The sequence below is a fragment of the Thamnophis sirtalis genome, unplaced genomic scaffold, assembly GCF_051295495.1.
Source record: "Thamnophis sirtalis isolate CommonGarterSnake01/CBP01778 unplaced genomic scaffold, rThaSir2_p1.2 scaffold_1, whole genome shotgun sequence".
Lineage (NCBI taxonomy): Eukaryota > Metazoa > Chordata > Lepidosauria > Squamata > Natricidae > Thamnophis > Thamnophis sirtalis.
In genome coordinates this window covers 105,442,977-105,467,994 of record NW_028261381.1, presented here as the reverse complement: position 1 = coordinate 105,467,994, position 25,018 = coordinate 105,442,977, and the positions used below count along the sequence as shown (strand labels likewise).

The window sequence follows — 25,018 nt, the reverse complement described above, 5'->3', positions numbered from 1 at the left end:
GGGTGGCTATTGCATATCATGAGCTCAGAATTAAACATATTTTGGCAGTTCCAGGCAGATTTCCAAGCAGTTCTTGCCTTATTTATCTGTCCAGTTTTTAGACATACTTCAGCATGTTTAAACTGAGGATATTTCCGAGATTCCAGCAATAATTTTAAGAAAAGTCAAAACTATTACAAAATCAATTATTCTTAGCCAAACTATCTCATAGAGTCATTGTGGGGAAAAGGGGAGGAAAGGAGCACTATATATGCCACCTTGACCTGAGAAGCGAAAGGCAGTATATAAATTAAATTAATACATATAAATACACGCTTGTAAAAACTAACATTAGGACTTCCTGGTTCACAGCTCTGTCTATTTGTCCAACTTACTAATACACTCTCCAAATTGGAAATGAAAAGAGCTATAGAAATAAATATTCCTCGCAGAAATCTTATTGCTTACCAGGTCTTCTGCCATGGATTGAGCTCCAATATCAATTGAGAGGCTGCTGAGTTGAGGAGGATTCTGAAATTCACGATAGAAAGTCCCTAGGTCCATGGGGATAATGTCATCTTTAGAAAATGCTGGCTTCTAGAATTCAAGTGAAAAGATTTAAGTCAACTATGCACAAGCAACAAAATATAAACAGGTATCATTCCGAACTGTGTTCTCTACTCACTGTTTCATGAGTCTTTTTAAAATGAAAATACAACTGTTGTATTGCTATAGTCTTTGCTTTAAATAGTAATGTATCAACTATCAATAGATTTTTCTCCCATTCTTATTTTTCCATAGTATCTATTAATCTCTGGTTAAAATATTTTTAACTTTCTGAAAGAACAAAATCTGATTATAGATTAAAAAATATTTTGATTTTGTAATATGCTATGGTTGATTTCTGAATTGTCACATTTTTGTTACAAGTCATTGTTGTAGATATTTTCTTTGCTCATACCAGAATAAAATCTGGATAATGAAATAAACTTTTGGCATTAATTTTTGGTTAGCAAAAATTAGGACAGGCAACTTTTACCTAGTTTGATAACGAATCATCTGCAATTAAACCACCAAGCTCAGAAAGCATCAAGGACCCCACAGATTCACCAAAGAGACTAGTGCTTCTTGGAAGAAAACTTTCCCCCAAACACCAGAGCATGAAGTTTTAAATACTAGTTACTTGTGTAATGTAAAAGGTTGTATAGACTTACAAAATCTATCATAACAAATTCATCATGGATATTCCCACTGCTGCTGCCACTGGAACCCACTGAGTGTAGGCTACCTTGTAAGGGAGACTCTGTATCTGGAGAATCAGGAGGATTTACCTATTGAAGGAATTCAAGTGTCCAATTAACATAATAAAGTCCTGATGGGCAAAATTGAGCAGAGATAAGAAGTTATCTTTGCAGACAGAAATTGTAGGCATGCCTGGCATTCAGGAGGCACAATACTGACAACAATTTTATAGGACCAAGAAAGATAGGCAGTTCTTACCATCGGATCGTTATCTTCTAGTTCAACGCTCTTGGGAGCAAACATTTGAAAAGGAATGTCCAAACTGGCCATTGTCACCTAAAGAGGTTCAAAAGATAAAATCTCAAATGCCTCCTGACAAATCCTACTGTTTCTGCCAGGATGCAATATACTGCTGCAAATTTTCATGCCTACAATTGGTCAGGACAAGTTCAGAAATTAGAGAAAGCCAAATACAGCCAAGTTGTATAGACTACCATCTGGAATGGCATTTTTCTTGTGTTATGGAAAAGGACATTCCTTGTGTCTCACTTCTGAAGCCATATGCAAGCAATGAATCAAAGCAATTACCTGGCTGATGGGCTTGTTGACAAAGGCGCCCACCTTTCGAACAAAGAAGGTCTCCAAGGCATCGCGTGGAGAACCGCTCTTTCCTTCACTGCTGTTAGATACGGTTTCTGGATCCTCACTGAAAGTTAAAAGAGAAAGAGGGGTGTTGTTGTTGTTATTGTTACTATTATTTTTGTTGTTATTATTATACTTTATTCATTAAATATGAAACTCAGTAACTGAACATTCAAAAATGCATCACAAATGCTATAGACTGGTTCTAATGGTTGATATAGGTTGCTGCCAGCATCATAGGTATCAACCAAGTACCTTCTTAAAATATATGTTTCAAGTACCTTCTTAAAATATATATGTTCCAAGTAGCTGAGTTTTTTAAAGTTCCGCTGGTGTTATTGCAGGAAGCTACAATTCGTTGATGTATCATAAAATTCTTGGACATGATACCAAGTGCCCCAATGACAATGGGTATCACTGTTACATGTTTCATCCATAATCGGATAGTTTCGATGGCCAGGTTGCAGTATTTCATGATTTTTTCCAGTTCTTTTTCTTCAACTGTGGCATCTCCTGGTACCGCAATGTCAATAAATTGTACATTTTGGCCCTCTACAACCGTGATATCTGGCATGTTGTTGTTGTTATTGTTATTATAGAAATACAAAACCACTGGTACAAAGCACTGGATATGAAGTACATATTTTTCCTAATATCTTTCCTAGCTTTTTACTATAGTTATAAATAGTATTTATCATAGAATTAAAATTTAGATTTTAAAGGTGTTGTATTTCACCAATGATAAACATTCTTTTTATTTGAAAGTTATGCTTTATCTTCTAGCATCAGTCTACACATCACACACACACACACACACACACACACACACACACAGGTTTCCTCAACATTTGTTTGACTTGTTCTTATCAGCAGCAATCGTTTTATGTACTAACAAAACATTTTAAAAATGGAGGTAGTGAATTTAGGATTAAGACAGCCCCACTCCCTCCCCGAAGTATTTTTTTCAAAGAATGAAGAGATCTCCAAAGGGAAAGGATACAGGATTTAACAATTTTGTTTCTTTTTTGGCACTTAGTGGCACTGGCATAATCAAACAAGAACAAGTTTTAACAATATTGTTGAGAGTTTGAGAATTATGCTATCTTCCTATGAGGGTGCTACATACAGAAAATGTAGAAAAACAACTTTTTTAAAAAGGGAAAATACTAAGTTGAAAAATGCAAATTCCTAGAAAAAAGAATTTAAAAGGATGAAAGCTACTAATCTGCACAACAAATGCCATTAATTCTCGAGCAAATTAATTTTTGGTTTGTAAAAGTCATACATAAGCCAGTTAAGAAATGTAAATACCTACCTACTAGATGGAGTAACTGCAGAGTAATGGCCTCCATCCAGGGGAGTGCATGTCGTTATTTTCTCATGATCTGCCTGGGTGCCATGCATCGGTTGGCTAGGAATCATAGGTACTCCTCCCTCTTTTCCTGGAACTACCAACTAGAAAGTACAAAGATCAAACTTGTTATTTTTGAAGCCATTTGGAAAAAGAGAAAATGCTCAGTTCTCTTACTTCGAAGAGTGCAATTCAGTGGTGGGCTGCAAGTGGTACGCGCCAGTAGGGGCGTACCGGAGCCTGCCTGGAGCACCGGATACCATTATGGTATGTTGTTCCGGAGGGCCCACCTGCCCGCCCGAGCTCCTTACCGGTCTTTTAAGTCTTCAGAGCTTCCGCGCACATGCAGGGTGCGTACAGCGCCTGCACGATGCTCCGCTGAGCAGCTGGAGCATCACAAAGGCTCGCGGAAGTGGTAAGCATGTGGACACTGCCGAGCCCGTTCCAACCATACCGGTTGGAATAGGATCCGGAACCCACCACTGGTGCAACTGATTGTTTTTCAATTAAAAGTAATGGAATTGATGACATATTTTGGCTATTATGGAAGAAGCAGTGCACCTTGCTTCTTAAGAACTTGAAGAATTTCTACCAATAGGCAAAGAGTGAAGAAGAATCTCAGTCAAATGTATATAGCAAAGTATAGAAGGAGAGGAACTAAAGTAGAACTAAATGGAAGATAACAACTTGAACAATTGAGGGCTCTCCTGAATCCCCTGTAGCAGTTTTCATTTATTATTTATTTTGGACCTACTGTCAGAGAACCTTCAAACTTCTTAGCAAGCAGAACTGAGCTGTTTCTAAAAGTATACCTTACAAGAAAAAATACTTTGTAGCATAGCAACAATTTAATGAGTATACCTTGTAATAATTATAAATTTTATTCAATGCACATGGATTTATACCATTGTCCCATTTTCATTGTCATATAAAATATCTAACTATACCACACACTGCATTAAATACGACTACAGTAGATATGTCTTCCATTTTTCAAAAATCATGTAAAATAATCCACACTTCTAAAAAGTTAAGCAAAGAAGGTATGATCAAAGTTCCATACAGTGTTTAGAAAGGATCCAAGAAGAAATGAAATTCTATCATTCTGAGATGCAAATCGAAAATGACAGGTTCAGATGTAATCACTGATATCAGAAAAAAACAGACATTCTCACCTGTGTGTGTGTGTGTATGTGTGTGTGTGTGTGTGTATACACATACATACATACATACATACATGAACTCCATATTAATTCTCTAGATCTTCACTTTAAAGAATGCTCATTAAAGTCTTATTTCATGTGAATCCAAAAAGCAATATTAGTGTTCTTTGTCCAATGCTACTACCATCATGATTTTTTCCCAACTATTATCCTATTTGCTTTGCCAATGCGAGACAAATAGAGTAAGTTCAGAAAAAGTGTTAGCTTTTAGAGCAGCAACTTCTGAGAATACCTGATGAGGATGTATAGCACTCAAGCCGCCAGCAAAGACTACTGGGTAGCCCAAGTCAGATGATCCAACTCCCAAGGCTGCAGGCTGATAAGAAAGACGAGAGCTGGAGAGCTAAGAAATAGGGGTAGGGAGGAAACAGAAGAGAAAGGGAAACCCCACAGAGTCTGAATAATGTTTAGATATATAGGAAAGGGACGAAAATGAAATGAAGATTTGCAAAATAAAATTACTATTCTGGCTTCTAATATTTTCTCTCACACAAAAAAGTTAAGCTGGTTTTAATGGAACATGACTCATATTCTTGATTTTTGGGGACCAATTTCCAAAGATCTAAATTAAAGAAATAACCTTCGTACAGTTTGAAAGCTAAATAGTGCCATAGTCTAATATTTAACATTTTAAATAAAGGAACAATCTGTGCAAATGACAGTACAACTATTGCTCTGAGAGAAGCCTACAAAAGAAGTAATAATAGTATTAGATAATTATCATTTATATACCCCATTTTATCTCTCATCAAGAAATATAAAATCTAAGCAGAAGACATTTTGAATTTCAGCTATAAAATGCAAAGTTTGCAAAAGCAGAATTTCTGGTCATCAGAGAAGAAATCTAAACCCAAAGCAAAATTAATATCTGAGACATCTCATTTCACTGCAACTATTAAAATAATAAGGAAACCCACAAAAGATGTGCCAGAGGACAGAACTGATGCTCTGTTTATATTACATCTCTATCCAGAGTACATATATTGCAGAATCTATGAAAAATAAAGGCTGGAATTACAACTCTTACACACACACATACTCAATTTGCATAATATGTTACACTACACTACCTGTTGTAAGCATTGTACGTGCAATTTCCTAGCTAAAGAAAATATTTTTGTATCTTTAAGTGTGTGTGTGTATAAAAGTGTACCATTATCCCTATTAGCCTTATTAAAGCAAATGAAAAGAACCTGTACTTTTGGATGGTAAATCCTATACAGGTAGTCCTTGACGTACAACAATTCAGTTAGTGACCATGTTGTGGCCCGCCAGAAGCCACCAGAGCTGGCAGCAGATTCGGACAGTATGGAGGTTGGGGAGGAACATGGGCTAGTCCTGGAGTCTGGGGAAGGCTCTGATGAGGGCTCTGTGTCAGAGGCAGAAAGGGGGCCAAAGCTGTATGTCAACTATCAGCTGCCTTCAGAGTCAAATATCAGTGAGGCAGACAAACAGCTGGAGTCTGTTCCCAGTGTGCACATGCGCAGAGTTGCCAGATGAAGGGAACAGCTAAAGTATAGAGGTTGACTTGGGAGTAAGACCACATGTGGGCGATGAATGGCCCCTCCCAAAGGAAATAAAAGAGGAGAGAAGGGGATTGGAGTTTGCGGAGACAATTAGTTCACTTAATTGGTTCGTGACTCTCCGAGACTCTTTGCCAAGTTTTGCAGATATCGGCCTGGCAGCTCTCTAAGCCAGATAAGGTCTGAGATTGTAAATCCTCCCTTGAAAGACTTTGCTGGATATGAATGAGCAGAATTCACAGTAAATTAATAAAAGGTTTTTTTGTCAGGACAAGGAATTTGCTTCATGCTCTTGGGAAGCCTAGGTCAGAACAGATAATTCAGTTACAATGGCATTGAAAAAAGTGACATGATCATTTTTCATACTTATGACCATTGCAGCATCAGCATCCCCATGGTCACATGATTTATATTTGGCTGCTTGAAAACTGACTCACATTTATGACAGCTGCAGTGTCCTGGGGCCATATGATCACTTTTTGCAACCTTCTGACAAGCATAGTCAATGGAGAAACCAGATTACTAATTTAACAGCTACATTGATTCAGTTAACAAATGTGCCCAGAAAAGTTGTAGAATGGGACAAAACTCACTTAACAAATTTCTCACTTAGCAACATAAACTTTGGGCTCAATTGTGGCCATAAATCCAGGACTATCTGTAATCTACAAGTCTTAGTCATTTTGGATGTCCAACATCAATTACAGGGCCATAGGTATCATCCCTATATTAATGGATCAAATTTGTATTGTCGGAGATTGCTGTAGTGACTAATACAAATGTCTTTTGCCATTGCTTTTTTTGTTTTGCAAGATGTTTTTTCAACTATCCATTGAAACCCACAGCAATGCGTTTTCTTGAGTTCTAAGTACTTCCATTTCAGCTTTTTAAAATTTTTATTCACCTCTTTATCCAAGATGCATTCTTGTTGTATTTCTTTGAGCTACCTCATAGTCGTGCTTAGAACTACATTATTTCTTTTTTGTCAGATGTGGACTGGTTCAGTGCAGTTGCTCCATGGATGAAATGTAGAAACTTTTCCAATTCAATTGAAGTTTGAGATTCTACCTATAATGTTCAATTTAAGCTTCATATCTGCTAATCTTCTAGGCTATTGTTATTTGCTGCTGTATTATTTCCAGTGCTTTCTTAATCTTCCTTGTATCCACGTTATTCAGTTACAACTACAGCTGTGCTGTATATGTTGGTTTGTTTCTTGCATTGAGCTGGTGCTTATATTTGATATTGCTATATGGGCATCTTTTAATTGTTTTAGCGGTTTCTTTGGAACAAGCTTCCATTGTTCAATAGGCAGCCTTATTCCATTGTTTTTGTGCTGTTCTTGATATTCAGTTATTTTTTCTTTTAATTCCTCTTTTTTTTAATTAGAGGGCTTTTTCATTCTATAAAGATAGTGTCTTGGGTTTGGGAATAAAAATGATTTAATAGCTATGCTGTTTTAAGAGCCGAGGTGGCGCAGTGGTTAAATGCAGCACTGCAGTCTACTTCAGTTGACTGCAGTTCTGCAGTTCGGCTGTTCAAATCTCACCGGCTCAAGGTTGACTCAGCCTTCCATCCTTCCGAGGTGGGTAAAATGAGGACCCGGATTGTTGATGGGGGCAATAAGCTGACTCTGTAAACCGCTTAGAGAGGGCTGAAAGCCCTATGAAGCGGTATATAAGTCTAACTGCTATTGCTATTGCTATTATTCCTCAACTTCCCCTAGTTTGCCTCTTCAGTTTGAGTTACTTCTGGTAAGGCTTCAATTTTTTGCTGTTGGTAAATCTGTGCAGTTCTTCTAATTCTGCCTTTGTGATTACTTTATTTCACATTACAAACCAACATTCATCTAGTCTCTGTACTCTTATTTCTCATTCTGGATGCTGTTCTTTCCAAAACTGGTACATTCTTTTCAGATATCCTCTTCTCATTGGATTTTATTTATAATATCAGATCACTATTTCAGTCTTTGTATATTGGTGACGGATAAATCATTTTTCTTCTAGTCATCCTTGCAACTGCTGGCCCTGGTTGCTCAGTCTTGATTCCTCTAGTCCATGAACTTCAAGATCTAGCACAGTCATTGTTGACCAAGATGGCACCCAATCCAGTATGGGCTCCTATAAATTACTTCCTATAAATATTTCTTATAGGAGAGGCATTCGTCATTATGAGATTTTTTAAAACAAATCTCACTTTTTACAAATTTGGTCAATGCACAATGGCACTGAAAATGATTCCCCCACCCCCCTGTAGCATTCATTTTGTCAAGGAATATGATTAGCATGATCATCTGCACAACCATACTGTTTTCTTATACTTTCATTACAGGTACGGGAGTCTTTGACTTATGACCAATTGGAGCCTGCTACATGATTACCTCATTTAACAATTTTCCATCCCTGTTCTCCCCATTAGTTGTTAAGTAGATAATGGAGTGGGGGAGGCCCAGAAGTGGGTGCTATTTTTGAAGCAGCTACCATTCATTGGCTGAGCCACAGGGCTTAGGAATACCGAGGGATGCCTGCTTTCTTTTTGCAACATGATCTCTGGAGCTTTAGAGAGCTATAAAAGGTAAGTGAATGGTCAGTGATGGGGTAGGGGCTGGGACCCCATAGGGTGAGAAGCAGGTCCAAGGCTTGCAGAGTGCCAGGTTTATGGTCATTGAACTAGGATTGTTGTCACATGACATCTTACTTAACAACCACTTCACTCAACAACCAAGATTCCAGTCCCAATTATGGTCATAAGCCAAGGACCATCTATATAAAACAGAAAATATCTTATCTTTTTATTATGACTGGAATTATAAACAGATCCTCTTAGTAATGGCCTACTTTTTCCTCATCCTCTTGCTATTCTTTTTCCCACACCCAGCAACAAATTTTCAAATAAAGCCTCATATACCATAACTCTCAATAAATTCTTAATGTCTCTTCCTTTTTTGGAAGAGAAAAAACATACAGTATGCATTGCTGTGACAAAACCAGACAAACTCAATAGACTGTTACAAGATTTTTTCCACAAAATTTTGCTATGAATCCTTGAATTCAAGAACTTTACAAGCATCTTGCTCATTAATAAAAATATAAAGGTAATAACTTTCAATAGGATTTTTTTCTTCAATTTCCTTTCTTTTAGAAAAGGTATTTGAAAACTGAATATATAATGCCAACTTTGTAAACAGGACATACCTAAAGGCCTGTTTCATTTTAGGCCAGCTGGGCTCACTAAGATAAAGTCAAAGCAAAAGGATTTACTGTTTACTTTTTGTTATGTATCTTTTAGTTTTTAAAATTTTTGGCCCTAAACATTTTCCCTAATTAACTCACTTGAGGTGAAAAGGCCAGCCCCATCATAGGGCCCTTCAAGGTATCCATCACCACAGGAGGAGGAGTCTGAAAATGTGCTTTAGTGACAGTAAATACACACTATACAAAGACAGGAACACACAAAAGAAAACATACAAGGAAGAGAAAGAAAAGAACTTCAGAAAGAAAAATGGAAGAGTTTGATGAATTGAATGTTATGTCCAGACTTATATTGGAAACATTCATATACAGAACTGGAGGGGAATTCATGATTTGCAAGAAGTTTAACATTTCAGGGTAACTGTTGTATTTTCAAATTAATCTCTTTTTAGTTGCATGTTGCATTTGAGAATTCATTTTAGGAAAAAGTATCAGAATCTTCTGCAAATGCATGGGCCTTCTAATGATTAGGTCAAATGGTTATTGGTAACAATAGAGAGGAGGAAAGATCAATTCAGTCAAAACTATCAAATATTCCAATGAGCACAACCACTTCTATCTTCACTAACTTAAAGAACAAAATTCCAATGAAGACAGGAGACAGGCATATATGCAGAGGGGATGGAATGGGGAAAGCATGAAATGTGTCATGACATCATGATACAAATCCATATATATTTGCATCCAATAGAAACAGATAATGAGTAGAGTTTCTGGTTTTCCATTTAAAATGGACATATAGGATGATGGAGCAAAATTTTTGATCACAAATTTTATAACTGTGGTGTCTTGCCAGAAGACATGTCATTTCATATTAAACATAAATAAGATAATGGCAACAATAGAGTCAGAACATCTTAAGAAGTAATTCTTGTCAAATGATGATGGTCAATTAATTATTAAAGAAATAGCCAACAAGAATGCTCTATATTAGTAATGACTTGATATTTATAAATTGGAGAAATGGGGATGAAGAAATCAGCTGTAAGCTCATACTCAGCAGAATATTCTTCCCCTAAAATTAAAAAGCAACTATATAAGTAATTACATACAATCTAACTTTCTCTGGCAGCAACCACCAATATTGCCATTAGAGAAGAACTGAAACTTATTTTCATGCCAGGATGGTCTCATTGCACTGAGTTTTAAAACTAAGCCTTGTGTCTTGATTTTTAATCCAAATGTTTTGCAGGAGTATCTGCCAATCTATGTTAAGTATCGAATTTTTAAAAAATCTGGAAATTACAGATGGATAAAAAGGTTAGATTATATTATGATCAGTAGATTGTCATCAAGCTTGAACTAATTTTTTCATACACCTAAACTCTATTCTTATTAATTAAAAATACAATCTCTTGGCAATGGTGAAATATATACATAAGGAAGTGTATTCTAATCCATGTCCATCACTGTTTAGTTGTCATGCTCTTCATTTTGCATATAATAATCACAGGTTGCAAAAGTGTCAATGCTAAAATATGGCTGTATAACTGTATAAATAAGGCACACTAGGAAGTTTCTAAATTGATTTTGAAAAACAACTTACCTGGGATGGGGGAGAAGTAGAGAAAGAAGTTGTACATACTTCTTGAGAATCTTCTACTGATGGATATGCCACTGCATTTTCTTCACCTGTTCTGTAACAATCACAAGATACTTTTTTAAAAAAATGGAAATGTTTAATAAAAGCTAACCAAAGTTTCTACTGATAAAAACACTACAGACAGGAATTAGATGATTTGGGTGGAGTTGAAAGGAGAATTATGACAGAGCTCACCCTTTCCTTAAAAGAGCGGAACTAGTAGGGTGGATTTAATATTTTTGAATTTTATGTGTTCATAAATTTCCCCCAGAAAAGAATGAAATATTTTCTTAAAAGTTTTATTTTTTTGTTTTTCAGAAGGAAGCTTTTACTGATATTCATTTCAAGGCTATTAGTTGTAGAATTATACAAAATGTAGTTTCAGAGCTTCACAAAACACATTTCTAAACACTGCTGTTTTGGCCTATGAAGAAAATATTAACCTTGGAAAGGTTTTTAAAAATAGATCATTTATTAAAATGTTTTGGAATTGTGCATGCTTTACTTATACTATCATACAAACATTAAATAGAAATAGAATAACAGTTGGAAGGGGCCTTGGAGGTCTTCTAGTCCAACCCTCTGCTTAGGAAACCCTATAACACTTCAGACAAATGGTTATCCAATGTCTTAAAAACGTCCAGTGTTGGAGCATTCACAACTTCTGATGGCAGGTTGTTCCACTGATTAATTGTTCTAAATGTCAGGAAATTTCTCCTTAGTTCTAAGTTGCTTCTCTCCTTGATTAATTTCCACCCATTGCTTCTTGTTCTACCCTCTCTTTGGAGAATAGCTTGACTCCCTCTTCTTTGTGGCAGTCCCCGGGGATTTTGGAATTAAGGTAGAAATTTGTAAAACAAATGCCAAGTTGTTTGGGGAAAAAAGAAATTATTTTCATTCTGCACTTTACTCTGGAAAAATATTTATAATCCCAAGATTTCTCCCTGACTAAGGTATGACCTGAAATGAATGTGTCTTAAAATTTTCTCATTCTACCCATCCACTTCTAAATAGTGTGAGAAATTCAGGCTTTTTCTGCATGCTACACTTCAAAACTGAAGCAGTGAGCAGGACTCACATAATTTTCTCTATCCAGCAATGTAAGCTATAAAAGTTCTATACCTGGGATAATTGCCTCCACTATTCATGATTCCTCTTTCCTCACCTGTAATTGCAGGGATGCATGGGTGAGGAGCTGGGGTAGGGACGGTCCACAAAGTGATCAATGATAATCCCCATGATAGGTGGGGTCCTCTCAAACTGCCTGCAAGGCAATAAGTAATAAGCAAATTTTATTATTCATAGGACTGTGGTTTCTATTTTACAATTTGTTCTGACAGCCATCCTGCTCTTTTGGGTAAATTTATGGGGAGCAGAGCATCACCACAATTCAACCCTGCAACTCCACATATAAACAAGAAACTTGCTCAAAACTTAAAACTACCAATATAAATCTGCCAAATCCAAGTAATTAAGATGTTCAGGTCTAAATACGAATATCCTAAGAAGAGTTTATTTAGTTTAACTAACAATTCCTCACCTGGTAGACATGAATGCTAGGTTGATTCTGTAGGCACATGACAAAGTGATTGTGCCTAGTGGAGTACCAACTGTCCCAACTCGGACTGTCTGAAATCCTACACAGACAGAAGAGAAGTGATCAATGTCCCAACTACTCTTTATGTTAATAATGATCAAACACAAACATAAAACAATTCATTATTACTCTAGTCTTAGCTGAGCACATCAATAAAACTGAAGTCCCCAAGATGATGTCCATGCAGACCACACTTGGTGTTCATCACCCTCTCGTGTTTCACCTCATTTTTAATTTTAGTGCAATAGTGTTTGTGGGAAATTAGCACAGTGACAAGAATATCTCTAGACCCTATCTGAAATGGGACCTGGAACAGAAAACTTCAGGTCTGAAAGAACTATCTTGTTATTTGGAAATTATCACCACCTTGTACTTAGTTATAGATCTGCAGAAGTTGCTTTTCTTTTAACCTTATTAATTTACCATATTTTTCAGAGTCTAAGACACTCTGAAGTATAAGACGCACCTAGCTTTTGGGGAGGAAAACAAGAAAAAAAAGCTTCCTCTGCCTCCCAGCAATTTGCCTCCTTGCAGCAAACAGCAAACATTCTGTTTCAGTTTCAGCATTGTCGGCAAGCAGCTGATTGTCGGTTGGATCAGCCTCCTGACGATCAATTGTTTCCGGTTGTAGGAATTGCCATAGCCTATTGCTGCCTCCGAATACCGTTTCAGCCTCTGCATGCCCTAAGGGGTGAGCAGAGGCATGCGGAGGTTAAAAACAGGATATGGATGCCAAAAATGGAGCATGCGGAGGCGGCAATAACAATCCCTGCAGGCTGAAACAGCTGATGGTTGGGCCGAGCCAACCAATAACCAGCTGTTTGTGCTAATCAGGCTGTGCTGAAGCTGAGACTGAAACAGGCTGTTTGCTGCAAGGAGGCAAATTGCTGGAAGGCAGAGGCCAAAGGGTGGGGGCCGGAGGGTAGGCGGGGCTACATTCGGTGTATAAAACACACCCAATTTTTCACTCTCTTTTAGGGGGGGAAGTGTGTCTTATACTCTGAAAAATACGGTACTTTTTGAGAGCTGATACTTTGTGACTAAACAGCTTACTATAAAAGTAACTTTACTATCATGCTTATAATATATTCAAAAGACATTGATGCAAACTTCTATTATCTCTCCTATTGATAAAATATTCTTTGATGAATATATACTTTAGTTGAATCCCAGATATCAGTTTCAATTCTTCATCAATCTCTTATAAACCTCAAACATCCATCTATATATGCATGCTCTTTTTGTAAACATGTGAATCTGTTAGTCTATAATTGCTCATTTTTATTTTCTACAGTCTGTCAATAGTAAAAAAAAAAAAAAGGCTAGGTCTAATATTTTCTTATACCCAGTCGTACCTTCTCCCAAGCCATTCAGTTGCACTTCTCCAAAGTATACCCTACAACAGATAAGTAGAGAAAAAAATTATATGTATCATATATGTTGTTTCAGGATGTCAGGCAGAGATATAAATTTGATTTCTTATTCCTAATGTACAATAACCTTATAACCCTTAATCTGGTCACTTTTTGATCTTCTGTGAACAAGGAATATAAAATAAACATAAGATCTACTAATGTCAGAATCAAAGAAAGAAGCATGGTAAATGCCAAAATTATAACACAGAATCAAGATAACAAAAAAAGGGATCAAAATAAATATAAGATCAAATAAATTCCTGTAAGGTTTGATCTAAAACCCCATTGATATATTGTCTGTTTTAATTGCTAGGTCCTAGCCTAGGACATTACAATAACCAACAAAAATCAAAATAGCAACCAATTGAATTTGAGGCTAATAAGAAAAATTAGGAGCCAGACAGATCATTTATATTCTGTCTGAAACTACAGTTTTATTGAGGCCATTCATTAAATACACATGTAGTTTGGAAATGTAAATCATGTAACAATAATTTACTAGTTGGACCAGGCAATTGGCAATAGGTATAGCAGATTAACTGGAAAATACTTAAATACACAATTGCACAATATAAGATTATTACACTTTTATTTGCCTGTTAGATTTCAAAACCTTTCCCATATTAATACACTTCAATTGCTTTAAACTGGAAGATTAAACTACATATTTAGCCGATTACATGTTCTAAATGATGAAATTACTGATATTAAGATTGGATTAAATGAGAGATTGGATTAAAAGAAATCAATCAGTGATATTCATCTTGGATTAATATAATCTTTGTTTAAATTCTCTTTCCTTTTAATAAAACAAAACACAGCAATATACTTTGGGAGTTCACTAAATCTAGGAGCTTGTAGTTGAAAACAGGGTACATAGATGATTTCAAAATTATTCCATTCTCAGTTATCATTAATATTACTCCTTCTACAATTAGCATTACATTAAACATATTGGTACAAAGTTGCCAAGTGATTTTCATAGCTAAAAATGTACTTATATCTGGATCTGCCCATATTATATCTCATAGTATTAAATTTATATTCCTCATTTAGATATCAAAAAATCATGTAGGAATAAATATAGTAGAGAGAACTAAAATAAACCAATGTTTCCTTCAGAATAAAAAAACCAAGCAGGCCAATGTATTTAATAGATTAATAAACATTAACACTGGCTTGTTAATATTATCTAAGAGATTTTATAACATTGCACTAAAAATAAAAAGAGAAGGAAGAAATATATACCTTATTTTGTTCATTTTTTGTTTTATGGATAATGCATAGAGTTATAATTTGAATAATAAGATTAAGAAGCAAAACTGTGAAGTTAAAAAACAATGGTCTGCTTAATATTGCAAAATTTTGAAATGAAACAAAATTTATTTATATTTTGACTAAGTTATGAAGAAACACAAGGAAAAATATAGCTATAAATCCACAGATATTCTTACATTTCACTCACATTAGAAGAATGCAGTAAACTATCTATTACACATGAGAACCTACTTCTTTATTAAAATAAGATTAACAGCAAATTAAAAAGATAAAAAATAGAGACCTATGCAAGCATGTTAAAAATATATGAGGCTTGAGAAAAATAAAGGAAATGTAAGAACATGAAATATAAAACTTGATAGAGACAATATAGAATGTATTAGAAGTTCTATTTATTTTTTGGTTCTGAGGATGATCAAAGTCAGTATTACCTGTACAATATGACATATTCATGACCTTGTTTCCTTGAGAGTCTATAGGCTGGTGTCACCCTTGTTATAGCAAGCAAAGATTTCAGCAGTAGAGATAGTCTATTATACACAGTGTAGGAAACTTTGGTTTCTTTATCACATCTAAAATTAGACATAAAAATAATTAGTCTGACATTCCAAGAATGGATAAATTCTGAAATGAATCAACTTTGAAATACAGGTAATCCTCAATTTATGACCACAATTTAATTCTAAATTTCTGTTGCTAAGCAAGGGAAGTTAAAGTGATTTTATCACATTTTATGAGCTTCTGGCCACACTTATTAAATGAATCACTGCAGTTGTTAAATGAGCCATGTGGTCATTAAGCAAATCTGACTTCCCTCATTGACTTTGCTTGTCAGAAGCCAGTTGAGAATGTTACAAATGGGGATCACATGACTCCAGGATAGTGCAACTGCCAGAAATTCATGTCTGTTGCCAAGTGCCTGAATTTTGATCACGTGATTGTAACAATGCTGCAATAGTTCTAAGTGTGAAAAAAAAAAATCAGTGCCATTGTAACTTTGAACGGTCATTACACAAATGGTTGCAAGTAAAGGATTATCTGTATTGAATTATCACTGTAAAAAAATAAAATTTATTTATTTATATTTTTACAGAGTTCAAAGCAAACTAATATATCTACAGATTTTATGTAATATACCAATTATTTAATTTTAATTCAAATGAAGATGTTTGCTTTTCAAATATCAGAGAGGAATATCTTAAGTAATAATTAATGCATTGGTCCACAAATACCATAGACTTATATATTTCTATGCATATTACAATATATCTTTGCTTGATATAGAATACATAAAACAGTTTCTTCCACAATATTCATAAAGTAGAATAGGATATATTTGGGGCATGTGGAAATATGGTCTATTTTTAATTTGGATGCACCAAAACCAAAAAAGTTTGTTTTCTAATGCAGTGAAACCATGATTTATCAAACCCCAACTCAATGGACTTCATTTGCAATGGGACCAAATTGTCACAGCAATTTACATCATTTGCATTTGATGATACCATCTCACACATGTCATTGATGCAAATGAAGTAATTTGCATTATTTGGTAAATGACATCATCATACAAATAAGATCATTTCTGCAATGACAATCATGTAGTTTCATATAATGACAACTGGACTTGGCAACTTGGTCAATAAGCAAAGTGGTTATTATGTGAGATCACAACTCTCATGATTTTATTGTGGGAGATACTTTGCCATCCCTATTATAACTGCAAATGGTCACTAAATGAGGCAGCCGCTAAGCAAGGACTACCTGTATTTTTGTTAGAATGAACTTTCCTCCCTGTCCAAATTAAAATGAAATTCCATTCTATACTCATTTCCTGATCTGGAATGCAATATTAACTAATTACTATACCTATAAAAATACTATTGTGGTATGAAAGAAGCCTATTGATGATAACAGATTTATCTAAATCCCATAGCTTTTTGCAATACACAAGTATATTTAATGAAAAGGGAACTGTGAAATGAACAATTTCTATTTGGCTTCCTGATATATGAAAATATTTTTAATTGGATAATTTAGAATACGCTGTGTGATCTCTAGCAAAATGGCTACAAAAATGCCTGCACAAAATGCCTATCAGGGAAGACTTAGTGAAACTCAAAGCATCCCAATGCTTTATATCACTATCTCTAGCCCCTACCTCTTGCATTTTACACATTTCTACCTTTGTCCATTTGCAGAGCTAGTAGGCTGTATTCTGCATGATTATTTTTAGCTTCTATGAAAGCTTACTAAGCTCATTTTTAACATTCTTGACAATAAAGAATGCTTCTATAGACTGGCACCTTGACCTATTATAATATGTCAGCTTGCCATTTTTAAAGTGAAATGTAAATTGAAATGTAATGTCAACTAGGGCATAAAGGGGAGTATCATCCGACCTGAAGGCCTTAGTTTTAGGGTAATTATGCATGATACTGTTATCAATTTACCAATGTTTGTAAATACCAGGAAACTTCTAAGCAGCTGTTAAAAGAAGTGAAAAATATTTTACATATGAAACATTTCAAGACTGAAGCTGGCTCTACTGACCTTATGGGAAGAGTTCTGAGTTCAAAAGAACCATTTTCAAATTCAGAAGGTCCTTTTGAATTCAGAATGCCTCCACCAAGATTGGAACTGCATGAAAACATTTCATACAAGTTGGAACAGCTTATTTTTACCTAAGATTGGGGAATACTTGCAAACTTTTATTTTTTAGTGTGCAAATGTTAACTCATAAATTAATTATGATGGATATACTGGATATATTCATTTTTATTACTACTTCTCTATATGCACATTTTAAAATGTAAATAAAAAAGGGAACATGTGTTTAGTTATTTACACTTAACAAAAAGCCTCCTGTGCCCACTGATCCTAGAGATTCACTAATATTAACTGTTCACATTCAAGCCTGTTGCTTATAACAACATCGAAGCTTTAAAAGTGGTAACTGAGTTCGTTATTTGCATTGTTTCTCTTCTCACTTCCCTTTTCTTTTACACTATGCCTTTTAGGCTTCCAAAGCATCCTAGGGACAGGTAGTGTCCTCTCCGTTATTGATGTGAGTCTTTCTGATAGATATCCCCTCCTTTCCAATAAAGATAGGAATGAAAATACTTTAAACAGTAACTTACTTTTCATTCATTTCTAAACACCAGATTTCCAGCTCCATGGAATCTCCCTGAAGTAGGAAAAAAAAGTGTTTCAACCAAGCCTTTATAATGACAAAGCTTTTACTTGTAAAAAAAAAAACAAACCTAGTACAGATGAGTCAGTGGATGTTGCTGAAAACGAGACAAATGAAACTCTAGGTGGACTTAACATTAGTATAGTTTCCAAATTATGAAAAGTGATACCTCCATATACCTGGAAAAATGTCACACAAAAGCAGCTCAAGTTTTTTCACTGCAGAATGCAGGACATAAAATAATGGATTGCTAAATGTTTTATAAAACTTGCCAAATTTCAATTATATGGGAAATGGATCCTGGATTTTGGATGCATTCTGTAAGTTAGTCCATTTGAGGTACCTTAGTTCAAAAAATTGTTGTCCCATGGTGTACCATTTCATCCCATTAAAGATCATTAGAACGAGAGTTTTAGTAGTAAGCAAGATAATCCTATCCACTATCTCATCATGTAAGACAATTCCAAATAGAATTCCTGGAAAGAAGATCCTATGTGTAACAATATTTCAGTGACTAAACAGAGTAGTTTGGTTTTTTTATATAAAACTGAAAATAATAATGCTGCCAGAAGTGGTTTACTGGAACCCTCTCTTGTTAATTTTCATATGATTTGAAGCCATGTAACAAAATCTGAGATGAAATTGAATAAGAAAAAAAGAATGGTTGGATCAGTGTATACCTCAGAGGTTTTAAGGGAGATTTCCACACACATTGACCGCCCAACAGCAGGCAGCTGTCCTGCCAAAGCTTTTTTTGCTTCATGAGTAACTTCTGGTATGTCTTTGATTGCCAAGTTAAACTGTAAAATTAAGAATGTAGATTTTAATTTTCAGGAACTTACTTTAGAAACCTAGAAACCTTCCTACTACAGGAATATGTATAATAAAACACAGTTCACAACAGATTAATCTCACAACTATAAAGCAAAACATCCTTTGCTGTTATACATCACAGATTAATAAATGTTGATTTCCTCATAATGTTGTAAAGCAGATAATATACAAACACACAGATATACACAAGTCCTATTTGCTTTCACATTTGTATGTCACAAATACTCAATCAAAAGATCTAATAAGAACTTTCAAAGGATGAGTGAATTGCTCCCATACATTCTATATTTATATAACCACTTTAAAACAGAAGTAAAGTAGAATCCACATGCATTTAACATGAATGTCATGAATGACGTAACAAAAGGATTGATCTCAAAAATACTTTTTACCCAGTCAGAGCCTGTTGGTGAGGAGGATGAGCGAGTGCAGATTTTTTCTCCAAGTCGGGCCTGCACAATTACCTGTACAGTCTGAAAGAAAAAACAGGCTTACTGCATTGAGAAAAGACAAATAGTCAAAAAGTCAAGTAGAGAACACCTACTGAATGGTACCAGATTGAAAAAAAAATTAAAGGAGGTATAAAAGCCAAATTACTCAACTGTTTGATAGCAGAAGTCAGAAACATATGCATGCATTATTAATTGCTCAGATTTTGGGCAGAACACTTTAGGAAATCATATACCTTTTCCTATATCTCTTAACAATTTTATTTATAATTTCTTTGAATTAGGGCTGTGCACACTTCAAAAAAGCTTTTTATTTAATTGATAAATTTATAGAGTGCCCATGTCATATGCATGACTTTGGGTGGCTAACGAAAACAGAGTAAAACAACAATAAAAAAGAAAGAATTAAAAACAACAGAAATTTGGAATAAGTTTTCAGACTCTGAGCAAGTATAAGAGCTCCTAATATAGAATTCATGTTTTTATTACTTTATTACTGAAGAAGAAAAGCTGCCTCTTTAGGATTGGATTAGCTTTAACACTGAAATTCAGTATTCCTATTTTAAAGCCTAAAATCGTAAAACTGAAAATACATTTCTGAAATTCTTAATTTCTTCTAATTTCTTAATTTTAAAAACTGTTACAGAATTTGATTACACATTTTTGTGTTACTGCTGCTGAATTGTTGTGCAAAATGTTAGCTTTTGTTATGCTGCAGTCTAAACACAATGCACACATAAATAATTACCTTCAAAGCAAAAAATTTTATGAACTTGTCCAAGTCCTTCCTGTCCTGGGAGCTGAGGTCAGTATCCATTGCATATGAAAGTCTGAAACAGGACAAAAAAAAATGATTTCACATTTCCAGTCTTAGAAGTCCTTTTACACAGTATTATTTAGCCAAACTAGTCTTAAACATCAACAAGTAGATTTTAAGTCAGCCACTTCTTTTGAAATCAATTTGTTCATTTAGATAAACAGAAATTAAGAATATTCAGTGAAGTTTACATTCTGAACTGTTGTAACTATCTGCTCTTTCAGAATCACCTGGCAAAATCAAGTAAGTTTTTATTTAACCCAATGAACTCGCTAGAGATACTTGGTGAATAAGATTAACCATTTGTGAAATGAATTCTAGGTAATGTGATGTGAGACAATGAGTAAGTGCTGACATATCATTGTTCATGATGTAAATTTATTCAGAATAGATCTGAAACGGAACTCAGCAGTAGCTGATGTCCAGGGACGTGCAGTCACTAGAAGCAAGGGAGGCGGAGCCTCACCACTCTCCTCAGGAAAATAAAAGAAATTTAATTTTTTTTTTTTAAACAATTAAAGCCAAGATAGTTGCTACCAGATTCCAGCTCACAGTGGCTTGGTGTCTGCTTAGTGTTAACCAAAGCAGGAGGCGAGAGAACTCGGGGCCTCTTTTCTATAAGGAATTTTTCGCCTTCTAAAAGTTAAGAAAGAGTTAAAAGGCAAAGAAGTTCAGATGGAAAAGAGGCACTAATTCTCCCGCCTCCTGATCTGGAAGCAGCCAATCATGTCTTCTTGAGCACGCTTACGTTGGGCGGGTTATTTCGGAGGGCGCGCTTCAGAGGAGAGAGGAGTGGGGGAGAAGGAGGAGGTTCGCTCTTCACCCCTCCCCAACCTTCCGAGGGTCCAGATTCCCTTCGCTGCAAGCCTTGCTGTCTCTTGCATCCCAAAGGTGGGTGGGTATGGGAGCTTTGGTGGCCCCAATTCTTCTCTGGGGGGTGGGGGGTGTCTCCTGGGGCTGCTGGCTAGATAGACTCCCGAGGAGCGACTCCTTCCCTCCTAGTCCCCCTGTGGGTGGCTGGAAATGTCCGCACCTTTCAGCCAGCCACAAAACGCTTAACGCTTCCTTACAAGAGTCAGGCGGGAGAAGCCCTCGCTTCTTTCTTGTGGAGACGGGCACTTTGCATCGCGGGAGTTGCCAAGCGCCTTTACTGCAGACCTGGGCGCTTGGCGGCTCCCACGATGCAAAGTGCCCCGCCGCCCACCCGCTGACCCGGCCTGCAGCCGCTGCTTCTCCAAGCTCCGCCGCTGGAAGTCTCGGATCGCCTCTGGGGGAAGGCTGAGTGAGAAACGGAGAGAAGCTTCTCCGTGGCCTCCCGGCGCTGCGCAGAGGCAGCGGGTGGGTGGCAGGGCACTTTGCATCGCGGGAGCCACCAAGCGCCTTTGCTGCAGACCCGGGCGCTTGGCGGCTCCCGTGATGCAAATCCCCCCCCCACCGCCTCGGCCGCAAATCCCCCCCCACCGCCTCGGCTTCGCAAAAGGATGCCCAGCTGAGCCTCACCAGGCATAAACCTCACCGCACGTCACTGCTGATGTCATCTGGTTATATATTGTATGCGCGTGCAATACAATAGGATGCTGTTTTAATGAAGAGGAAGATTGTCATGTTGAAGGGTGATAAACAAGCCTAAACTCATGTATTTTGGACAGATGATGTGATCAGATAGTACACTATAAAAAACAATGACTATGTGTTGTGACTCAGCAGTTCTGCTGTGAGTTTTTTCTGAATACAAGATTCAGTATGCAGCTGGGGCTTGTGGGAGGAAGTTTGGAGATAAAAGGACGGATGCTGCCACGCCCCAGTCGCTGGAGTCAACGTCGTTCCTTCGTGCATGCCTTGGTTTGTACAACAGTTTGATAATTAATCGTGATTTATGCCTGTTACACTTGGATAAGTGCTTTGGTGTTTCATGTAAACCTGATCTGTGAAGACTGTGGAAGAACTGCAGTGCTTGTAAGAGTCTTTTGTTTTGCATTCTTATCGGAGACTTGTATTTATGTTATGTTTGGCCTCGAAGCCAGTTTGAACTGAGAACTGATAAAGAAAGACTTCCTTTTAAGTTGCCTGCCTGTGTTTGTTAACGAGCCGTGAAGGGGGGGACAGAACACTATGCTTGATAAAAGTTGAGAGAATCAGAAGACAAACAGATAAAATGGGTGGATAGATCAAACATATTACTGGAGAGTCCTTGGAAGTGCTGTGGACACAGATACAAAGCAAACCAGGATTACTAAAAGCAGAAATATACTGTCTACATGATATCTTTCAACGTACATTCCACAAAAAGAATAACTGTCCCCCTTTTAAAAGCATCTTAGAGTCTTTATTAAAAAATACAAGAAAATTTTTGGAAGCACTGCACTCTGGAGCAAGCAGCAAGGAGCAGATATTTTAACTTTATCTATTATATCAAAAGGTCTTCATTTGAACCACTCCATCACAGTATCACAGGGCATATAGGAAACAACCAACAGAGATATGAGACAGAACCACTCACCACCTTATCAACCAAATAATTTACGAAGCATAAGGCATCAATAATGCCTTATAATAATAAGACAACATCTGTCCACAAGGCCATTCCATCAAAGCATGAACATATCAAAAAAGGCGAGATATACAGTCCAATCTCTACCAACCAATAAACCTAATTTCTCTAAAATTCTTGCACTGATAGAGTGAGGAAGGCATATTTGGAGAAGTCTAACAACCTAACAGAGATTCTGCCAAGAAGATGGCATGTACATGATGTCATCATGATGCATGTGATCCTCTCATGTATTTGCCTCCTAATATCTGATGCAAGTAATAGCATTTTGTATATCATAATTTATTATTTGCAGTCCACAAATATCCATGGCTATGGTCTATGCTCAGAGACAAGTCAAGATAGTAACAGTAATAGCATTTAGATACCGCTTTATAGCGCTTTACAGTCCTAAGCTGTTTAGAGTCAGCTTATTGCCCCCAACAATCTGGGTCCTCATTTTACCCACCTCAGAAGGGTGGAAGGCTGAGTCAACCTTGAGCCTGGTGAGATTTGAACTGCCAAATTGCAGTCATCCGGCAGTCAGCAGAAGTAGCCTGCAGTACTGCATTCTAACTATTGCACCACCACAGCTCTTGTGAGATGCCATTTGTCTATATAGCCACTATGAGCCAGACTTGATAGCACTGAATACCTGCATGCTAGGTACAAAATAGTTTTCATGTTGGAAACATAAAAAAGCTCTTTCCCCTCAAATTTAAAAACATGAAAAACAAGTTCAGATCTTTGTAATAGCTACTTTAAACAACTATAATGAATGATAATTTTAGCACTGCATGCTTATTTAGTGTTCATAGATCAAGAAAAACCCATTATCATAATTAAGATCAGGGCAGGGCCAAATTTCCAAAGAACCTTGTTGGCATTTCAGATTAAAATCTCTCAATCTTTTTGTTCAAAAATGACAATTAGTGGCATCAGAGATTAGCTAACTGGTTTTGAATTTTACATAAAGCAAGGATAGATGAAATTTTTGACCTAATCAGCAAATATGAAATTGCTGAAGTACATTATCCTATAAAATGATCTCCATTAAGGAGGGCAGGGAATAGTAGGCTGTGCCCTTCAATAAAGGTTGCTAGGATGGTTTTGGACAGCCACATACAACACCATTATACAAAGGAAAGCTGTTGAGGTTACTCCTCTCACAAAGTCTCTCATGATAGTTCCTGCAACGTCAGCTTTCATTTTTTCTATGATATCAAAACGCCTCAAATAAACCAATGCATTCCCTAGAATGCCTGCAATGCCTTTATGAGGCTGAGATCTATTATTGGAAATACAGATGCTACACACCAGTGACTGCAGCATACAAGTTTCCATCAAGAAAAGGAAGGAATATGTTACAATTAGTCGTAGCATAATAAGGTGGTAAATGAAAGGAGAAAGAATTAAAAGGCATATTATTATTTACCAGACTAACTACTTTATTAATGTGGTGGATGGAAAGATTCCAGAAGTCCAAATGTAAGCATCTACATATAAAGTTGAAGTCATTCCTCAAACAGCTTTCTTCTATTTAAGGTTCTAAATATGGGGCAAGAACAAGAAGACAAAACAAGAAGTCCTTGACTTACGACAATTGAGCCCAACATTTCTGTTGCTAAGTGAAACAGTTGTTAAATGAAGTTTACCCCATTTTACAATCTTTCTTGCCATAGTTGTTAAGTGAACCACTGCAGTTGTTACATTAGTAACATGATTAAGTGAATCTGGCTTCCCTCTTCACTTTGCTTGGCAGAAGGTCACAAAAAGTTATCACATGACCCAGGGATACTGAAACTTCATAAATATGAGTGAAGTGTCTGAATTTTGATCATGTGACCAGTGGGGTGCTACAACAGTGTGTGAAAAACTATTTTAGGTCACTTTTTTCAGTGACTTACATGATTCAGCTGTGATCGAACACATATAACAGTAAGCCATGTTTTTCTTTAGTCAAAATTAGTTAAATTTAGATGTTAATCCGCAATTTATTTAAAAGTCATGGTGGCTAAAAGTTCGCTCACACAAACACAAAGATACATACCATGATTGATAGTCTGCTAGGAGAATTAAGAGGTCAAATTGCCCTGCCCATTTTCTGGTATG

The 25,018-nt window shown here is 36.3% G+C and overlaps 1 protein-coding gene across 6 annotated transcripts in view; it reads right to left on the bottom strand.

Annotated features, from left to right (window-relative positions):
- ATG13 (autophagy related 13) overlaps nt 1–25,018 on the bottom strand; it is a 30,334-nt gene that overhangs the window by 4,392 nt on the left and 924 nt on the right. Inside the window, exons 2-17 of one of the 6 annotated variants that reach the window (XM_087720296.1) lie at nt 20,308–20,389; nt 19,503–19,583; nt 18,957–19,076; nt 18,224–18,270; nt 15,515–15,655; nt 13,746–13,786; nt 12,334–12,430; nt 11,959–12,057; nt 10,758–10,848; nt 9,293–9,391; nt 4,670–4,780; nt 3,179–3,318; nt 1,810–1,927; nt 1,480–1,557; nt 1,194–1,310; nt 448–576 (exon numbers count right to left, since the gene is read on the bottom strand). In XM_087720296.1, the coding sequence (XP_087576422.1) occupies nt 448–576; nt 1,194–1,310; nt 1,480–1,557; nt 1,810–1,927; nt 3,179–3,318; nt 4,670–4,780; nt 9,293–9,391; nt 10,758–10,848; nt 11,959–12,057; nt 12,334–12,430; nt 13,746–13,786; nt 15,515–15,655; nt 18,224–18,270; nt 18,957–19,076; nt 19,503–19,583; nt 20,308–20,376 (1,578 nt within the window). In that variant the 5' untranslated portion in view covers nt 20,377–20,389. The remainder of the gene's footprint in view (nt 1–447; nt 577–1,193; nt 1,311–1,479; nt 1,558–1,809; nt 1,928–3,178; nt 3,319–4,669; nt 4,781–9,292; nt 9,392–10,757; nt 10,849–11,958; nt 12,058–12,333; nt 12,431–13,745; nt 13,787–15,514; nt 15,656–18,223; nt 18,271–18,956; nt 19,077–19,502; nt 19,584–20,307; nt 20,390–25,018) is intronic. The other 5 variants (XM_087720302.1, XM_087720307.1, XM_087720316.1 and 2 more) reach the window with 5 other exon arrangements.